Raw genomic sequence first — 8,322 nt, forward strand, 5'->3', positions numbered from 1 at the left:
GCTGAAAGCAGGTGTTTGGTTTTTTTTTAGCTTCTATATTTGTAACATTGTTTCTTAAACTGCAAGCTCAGAGGCCAGCAAGGCAAGCAGGGAACGTCACTGGCTTCCTCCGTCACTGAAGCAAGCAAGCCTCCTGTTCGTTTCAAGCTGCCTGGCTGCTGGCCGCCATCTTGGTTGACAGTTAATTTGCATATTGCCCTGATTAGCCAATGGGAAGGGTAGCGGAGGTACAGCTAATTACCATGTTTCTCTATTATTAGATAGGATAATAAATTACAGTAAGAATAGTGTGATCTATCACAGGATGAGCTTATGACATTAATAAATTAAAAAAGAAAATAACCTGATAATATCTATAGATGCAGAAAAAGCATAGGATAAATTTCTAAACTTACTAATTTAACTTGATAACGAGTATATAGCAACCAGTTGTAGTAAACTTCTTATTTCATGTTTAAACATTTCAGCATTTGAATCAGCATCTTATTTTTTTTATTGACAATCTGTCCAAAACAATGCTAGAAAAATGTCATAAATGCTTGGAAGGAGTCAGAATATTATTAGTTATGGCAGTATGATTGCCATGAAAATGCAAGAAAATTAACTGGAACCCTATTAGAACAAATCAGCGAGTTTAGTACAGAAATCCAAGATTGAGCTACAACAATGGTTCTCCAGCAATAAACAACATAACAAATGACACAAATAAAAACCAACTGAACCCAGCAGCCTGTAGGGCAATGTCAAGCGTTCCAGTGGCCACAAGCATTTTCTTTTTTTTCTTCTTTGGATGAGAAACACCTGGCTGCCCCAGTTGCCCCCTGTCCCAGACTCCTCCATGAACAAAACCCAATTCTGGTCTACCCTCACATCGTGTGTGTATGTGTATGTGTGTGTGTGGTACAGTAAGAAAGCAGTACAGGGAGTGAACTGTGCAAATATAGCCACTTATCTATAGCTTTCCAGGAACCTGTAGGGCTGGGGCACTGACCTTCTGGCTTCTGACGAGGAACTGTCTGCCAAGATCCAAAGCCAGAGCAACCCAAAGGCACCATTCTATTGCACATCCTTAGGGTTAGGTGTTTCTTCCAGCAGCTGGGAGGTTTCTAAAATTGTCCCAGTAAAATATAGCCATCTATTCAGAATGAAGACTTCCACATATGCTACCCACTCAGTGGGGCCTGGCATTGCCACATGTCTTATAGCTCGTGTAGAGTAATGAAGCCTTCTCTTTAGGGTGTCTGTCTCTGGGTTCTGTTTTGCATGATGCCTCCCTATAGCTAAAACTCCCAAACTCAAACATCCAAATGTTAATGACTCATGATCACATGAGAAAAAAAGAAACACACATTAACAATTAATAAAAGATTATTGCCTTGTTTGCATACTTTGTCTAACAAGTAATCACTTGTTTTTACTAAGATGAACTATTATACTCCAAACTATTAGATTTAATAAAAAAATGATATGTTTTCCTTCAAAAAAACCTCCCACAAAAATGTAAGTATAATCCCAGAAAAATCAGAGGAGAGTAGGGAATAAAATATATTGGAAAAACTAATGACTGAAAAAGGTTTCAAATGTTGTGAAAATTGTAAATTTATAGGGCCAAGGAGTACTAAGAATTCTAAGCAGAATAAATGAATAAACAAAGAAATCACTTCAAGGAATATCTTAAAACTGCTGAAAATCAGTAATAAATAGAAAAATCTTAAAGAATTGTAGAGTAGGACACATCCTATATAATAAAGGGCAATATGCAAATCGACCGAATGGCAGAATGACTACAATGCCTGTAGCCCCTCCCCCCCAGTCAGCCCTGCCCCACAGCGGGCATCCCACTCTGATTGGGCTGGCCAGCAAACTGCCTGTGACCTCCTCACCCTGGCTAGCTCTGCCCACGGCCCCTCACCCCAGGTGGCCTGACTCTGATGGCCACCATCAGGGGTGGGCCAGCTGGACCCCACCAGTGCACGAATTCATGCACCAGGCCTCTATCCTATATAATAAAACCCTAATATGCAAATCAACCAAATGGTGGAACGGCTGGTCACTGTGATGCACACAGACCACCAGGGGGCAGATGCTCAATGTAGGAGCTGCTCCCTGGTGGTCAGTGCGCTCCCACAGGGGGAGTGCCACTCAGCCAGAAGCCAAGCTCACCAATGGTGAGTGCAGCAGTGGTGGTGGGAGCCTCTCCTGCCTCCTCAGCAGCACTAAGGAACAGCGAGCTGAGTGATAAGGAGCAACAAGCAGGCGGGCGGTAAGGAGTGCGGGGTCCTGGACTGCAAGAAGGATGTCCTACTGCTGGTTTAGGCCTGCTCTAAGCTGTCAGTTGGATATCCCCCGAGGGCTCCTGGACTGCAAGAGGGCACAGGCTGGGCTGAGAACCTTCCTCCCCAGTGCATGATTTGCATGCACTGGGTCTCTAGTGTAGAATTAAACAAAGACAGGGAAGACTGAACACTTCTCTTCAGAAATAGCCCAGGCCAGTATGGCTCAGTTGGTTGAGCATTGACCAGTGCACCAAAAGGTCACCAGTTTGAATCCAATCAGGGCAGATGCCCAGGCTTTGGGTCGGTGGGTGGTGAATGGGCAGTTGGGGAGCATATGGAAGGCAAGTCATGTTTCTCTCTCTCTCTCCTTCTTCCCTCTCTCTCTAAAAAATAAACACACACATATTTTTAAAAAATACCAGCCATGGGACAATGGGATGACATCTTTAAAGTGTTGAAAAGTAAAAAGTCAACCTGCAGCACTAATAATCCAGCAAATATGTCTTTCAAAAATTAAGGTGAAATAAATGTTTTTTTTTCAGTCAAACAAAAGCCAAGGTAATTTGTTGTTAGCAGACCTGAACTACAAGAAATGTTAAAGATTTATAGGTGAGAGGAAAATCATATGTCATAGGAGACCTGGATCTACACAAAGGAATAGAAAGCCCCAGAAATGCTAAGTATGTAAATCAATAAAATATTTTATTTCTCCATTTCTTTAAAGATAGTTGAGCATTTAAACCGGAGAGATGACTCACGATTCTACCTGTTAGGGCAATTAAGTGAGGCAACCAACTTCAACTCTACTTGTTTTCTAAGCAGATCACACCATTTGTTACAATGTACATTAATGGAGATGAGTGCAGAACTATCCAAATAATTTTTGTGTGGCCCATGTAAGGCACACAGGAATGCATAATTCACTACCCACAAAATTAATACAGCAACTTTCAAATGGTCTTTGCTATATAAAATACTCTATTGACCACAAGCCATTTCTATTCTGCTAGAAGACCCTCAGAGTCTCACAGAGCTGAGTTCTTCCCATAAACTCACTTTTGGTAATATATTTAAGAAAATTTGCACACAAATCATCAAAATTTTGTGTTGTGGCATTCATATTTAAGTGCTTTTTCTATTAAATATGAATTCCACTAGGTGGAGACATTTGCCCAGTTTTGTGGTTCACACTGAAGGGACTAGGGAGGCAAATATAGTAGGCAGGGGAACAAGTCAGAAAGAAGGCAAACAGCCTGGACAAGGCCTGGTGCTTTGCATTATATTAGCGTGGCAAATGTATCCACATTGCTACACAGAGTGTAGTATTTGCTTTTAATGTTTAGCAAAGAAAAGTAGCAATTTTCTAGGTTGATAGTACAGTGGGGCCTTGACTTACGAGTGTCCCGACTAAGGAGTTTTTTGAGATACCAGCTGTCTCTCCGCCGATTTTTTACATTGATTTGATAGAGTAATTTGAGTTAAGGAGCTCCTTAATGAGCCCCTTAACAAGCTCGGTCTCAGAATGAATTAAACTCGTAAGTCAAGGCCCCACTGTATATATTTTTTTGGTTTTGCTCCAATAATTTGAAACATCGATCAGCTGCCTCCTGCACACTCCCTACTGGGGATGTGCCCGCAACCCAGGTACATGCCCTTGGCCGGAATCGAACCTGGGACCCTTCAGTCCGCAGGCTGACGCTCTATCCGCTGAGCCAAACCGGTTAGGTGCTCCAATAATTTGAACTTTAAAATCGCCATTATGGGTTGAATAGATTATTAGCCATGCATGCTATACTTTTTCATTTAATCCTATTTGACAGTTCTTGCATTCAACAGTGATGTATTAAGTAAGGGTCTTTAGCAATGATATATATCCTGTTTTCACTGTATTTTAGGTATTTTATATTTAATTAAGATGATCATATAAGGACTATTATTACATTATACATATTTTAATGTAATACTTTAGTCTTTTTAATTTTTTAATCCTTACCCAAGGATATGTTTTAACTGATTTTTGAGAAAGAGGGGGGGAAAACGAGAGAGGGGGAGAGAAAGAGAAAGAAACATTGATTGGTTGTCTCTGCCTGGACTAGGGATAGACTGAGGATCCTGGGGATCAAACCCCACAACCTGGATATGTGCCCTGACCAAGAAAGGAACCTATGCACTGAAGGGTTCCTTTCCAACTCCAACCAACTGAACCACACTGGCCAGGGCTACTTTAGTCTTTATATTAGTAACTTCAGATAAATTGACACCTCTTCAACTTATGAGAAACAATATGTTTTAGTATGCTATGCAAGTGACAAATATGTGTGAGACAGTTCTCAAAGTAACTAAAATATAAAGGACCAACGTATTGTGAGAAATTTTTTTTTTCTAATTTGAAGCCTTTTGTGGTCATCTTGTGTTTCTACTTTTCTGTTTTTATGGGTGCCAACATTATATGGAAACAATATCTTTTTATTTAAATAGGAAATTCATCTGCTCTTTATTTTGTGTTTGAAGTCATAATGCCCTGTGTCATCAGTTAATTTACTTCAAGGAAGCAAGTCTCTGAAATGTTGAATTTTCTGAAAGCAACCCAATTCTGTTTCTGTGCGATTGTTTTTTTTTTAAGTCTTTTTTGTATGAGCACTATTGTCTCTAATTTTATTGTTTTAAAGATTCTCTATTAATTATCTACAGCTGTTCTCATAAATTGATTAAAAACACAACTGACTTTTGTCTTCTAATCCCTTTGAGAAAACTTGGTGATTGATTTATTTTTCATTTTACATCTGTGGGAAAGGGATGACAAATCAGATGTTTATAAAAATACAGTATTGTTAGAATTCTAATTTTTCATATCTAATAGATCTTATATCATTTTGAAGTGATACATTAGATATTTCATTTAAAACAGTTAATCAGTATGCACTGGATAAAATAAGATGTCTAATTCTCCTACAAATCTAACAATTGGTATTCTCTGTAGGATGAAGGCCTGGCCCGCCAGCTGGTGGAGCTGGGCTACCGAGGGACTGGAGAGGTGGTGAAAAGGGAAGATTTTGAAACAAGGAAGGCAGCTATTGAGATTGCAAGGCTGGCTGAGCGAACTCAGAAAAAGTAAGTGTCCATGTTCCAAATCTAGATTTTATAGTAGGTGTAGAGCCCCTGGAAAAACTCATTTTGTTGCCATTGTTGTAATTTGAAAGCACTGGTTGTGGCCGGTCTAAGTTGAAATATCCTGAAGTGTGTTATGAGTGACTTTTGCCTTAGAATTCTTTGTACTTCTGAGACCTGTAGAGATGTGGCATCATCATGTTCTCACATTTTTGTAAACATTGATTTACAAAACTCTACTCTATTAATGATCACATTTTTGTAAACATTGATTTACAAAACTCTACTCTATTCAACTCTATTAATGATCACTGACTTTTGTTACTGTGACTAAGATACGGTTATATAAAATATGAATCTAATAAAATATATTGAACATATTATGAAGGAGAGGTACACCTAAAGTGAACTGTATGAAACTGGTAAAACAATTTTATAAAGACTTGACAAAGTGTTATCTATTGCCTTTTAAAAATGAATGCTAAAGTTGTAAATGTTGGAAAGGATAATTACTTAGAAATAGGTGTATTGTTCCTAGATAACATTTTAAGAAGTATCCAGTAATTATGAGAAGCAATCGTCTATTTATTATAAAAAGTTAGAGGCCTGGTGCATGAAATTTGTGCACGGGTTGGGGGTCCCCCAGCCTGGCCTGTGCCCTTTCACAGTGCAGGAGCCCCATAATCGATCGCCCTGCCCACCCATCTGGGGCTCCTTGATGGATTTCCCCAAAAAGATAGGCTGGAGCCGCTGCCCCGCCTCTGCGCCACGCATGCAGCATCAAAGCCCCACCCACCCACACTCGCACACAGCCCCGTCCATCCGCTTGCGCCTAGTGCACACACAGCCTCCTGGTGATAGCTTGTTGCGGCATGAGGACATCCTAGATGAGGATCTGACAACCACATAGGCTTTTATTAATAGGATAGCATTTGGTAGTAGAATAGAAATTGGTTCTGGGAATGTACAGTTTTAATTGATTGTTCTAGTGGTTATTGTAGTTCAGAACCATAGAATATTGGAATTTAATATACTGATATTTGGTAATATATTAATTTTTATTGCTGCCATAGCACACTATTACAAACAGTAGCTTAAAAGAACACACCTGTATTTATTTATTCATAGCTCTGTAGGTCAGAATTCAGAGCATAGTGGCTCAGATGGATTCTCTGCTCAATATATCAAGGTTGAAACCCTGATTCTGGTTGGACAGAGTTATTGCCTGGAGGCTCTGAGGATGAGTCTGTTTCCACACTCATTCAGTGGCTGGCCAAATTTAGCTCCTTGGGAGTATAGGATTGGGATCAGCTTTCCTTGTCAGCTGTCATTTGGGCACTGGTCTTTGCTCCTACAGGCTGCCCATCCTTCTTATGCTTTCCACATGGGACCCCACCATCAAGAATGGGTCAAGATTCCCTCGCCCTTCAAATCTCTCTTCCCCTCCGCAGCATCTTTCCTGACTAGTCAGAGAAAGATCTCTCCTTGTAAGAGTTCATGTGATCACTCAGGGTCTGTCTAGATAATCAAGGATAGTCTCCCTATTTTAAAGGCTGTGACCTTAATTACATCGGAAACTCTCTATTGCCATGTAATGTAACATATTAACAGGTTCTAAGAATTCATGGGCATCCTTGAAGGGGGGCATTCTATTTACCACAGGTAATTTATTTAAAGCTTCAAAAATTTATTCCACAGACTTATACTTAACTTTTATTCTTACAAAATTGAAATGATGCAAAGTACATGTGTACAATGTGATGTGTCTTGCATAAAACATCAAGGAAGTAAGGAAGTCTTCTGTAAATATCAATAAAATAGAGACCCAGTGCACAAAATTCGTGCATGGGACTGGACAGTCCCCTCAGTCCAGCCTGCACCCTCTCTAATCTGGGACCCTTTGGGGGATGTCCAACTGCCGGTTTAGGCCCAATCTCCAGGACATCACTCTCACAATCCGGGACCACTGGCTCCTAAATGTTCACCTGCCTGCCCTAACTGCCCTAACTGCCCCCCCCCGCTTGCCTGGTCACCTCTAACTGCCCCACCTAGCCAGCCTAGTTGCCCCCAACTGCCCCTCTCCCCTGCCAGCCTGGTCACTTCTCACTGCCCACCTCTGCTGGCCTAGTCACCCCTCACTGCCCCCCCTTGCTAGTCTGGTTGCCCCATGCATCCTGCTGCTCAGTCGTTTGGTCGTCCCTCACTAACCTCCCTGCAGGCCTAGTCGCCCCACACAGTTTGCTGCTCAGTTGTTTGGTTGCCCCTCACTAAGCCCCCTGCCAGCCTGGTTGCCCCACACAGCCTGTTTGGTCATCTGTTCGGTTGCGATGGTCATTTAGGCTTTTATATATATAGACTAGGGGCCCGGTGCACAAAATTCGTGCACTGGGTGTGTGTGTGTGTGTGGGGGGGGGTGTCCCTCAGCTCAGCCTGCCCCCTCACATACTGGGAGCCCTCAGGCGTTGACCCCCATCACCCTCCAATCACAGGATCGGCCCCTTGCCCAAGCCGATGCCTTGGCCAGAGCCCCTTGCCTGACAGAGGCGTCAGGCCTGGGCAGGGGACCCTCATTTCCCCCCATCACTGGTTCTGCCCCCATCCCAGGCCTGATACCTCTGGCCCAGGCGTCAGGCCTGGGCAGGGGACCCCAGACCCCCCTGATTGCTGGCTCTGCCCCTGGCCCAGGCCTGATGCCTCTGGCCCAGGATTCAGGCCTGGGCAGGGACCCTCCTCTCCCCCCATCACCGGCTCTGACCCTCGCCCAGGCCTGATGCCTCTGGCCCAGGAATCATGCCTGGGCAGGGGACTCCCATCTCCCTCTGATCGCTTGCTCCATCCCCCGCCCAAGCCTGACACCTCTGACCCAGGCTTCAGGCCTGGGCAAGGGGCGCATCATATCCCCCCAATCCCCGGCTCCGCCCCCCGCCCAGGCCTGCTG

General features: G+C 42.9%; 1 protein-coding gene across 1 annotated transcript in view; it reads left to right on the forward strand.

Annotated features, from left to right (window-relative positions):
• LOC102756278 (chromosome unknown open reading frame, human C4orf22) overlaps positions 1-8,322 on the forward strand; it is a 19,281-nt gene that overhangs the window by 10,086 nt on the left and 873 nt on the right. The window contains exon 2 of the mRNA XM_006778226.1: positions 5,257-5,387. Coding sequence (XP_006778289.1) covers positions 5,257-5,387 — 131 coding nt within the window. The remainder of the gene's footprint in view (positions 1-5,256; positions 5,388-8,322) is intronic.

This window comes from Myotis davidii, unplaced genomic scaffold (genome assembly GCF_000327345.1).
Source record: "Myotis davidii unplaced genomic scaffold, ASM32734v1 scaffold449, whole genome shotgun sequence".
NCBI lineage: Eukaryota > Metazoa > Chordata > Mammalia > Chiroptera > Vespertilionidae > Myotis > Myotis davidii.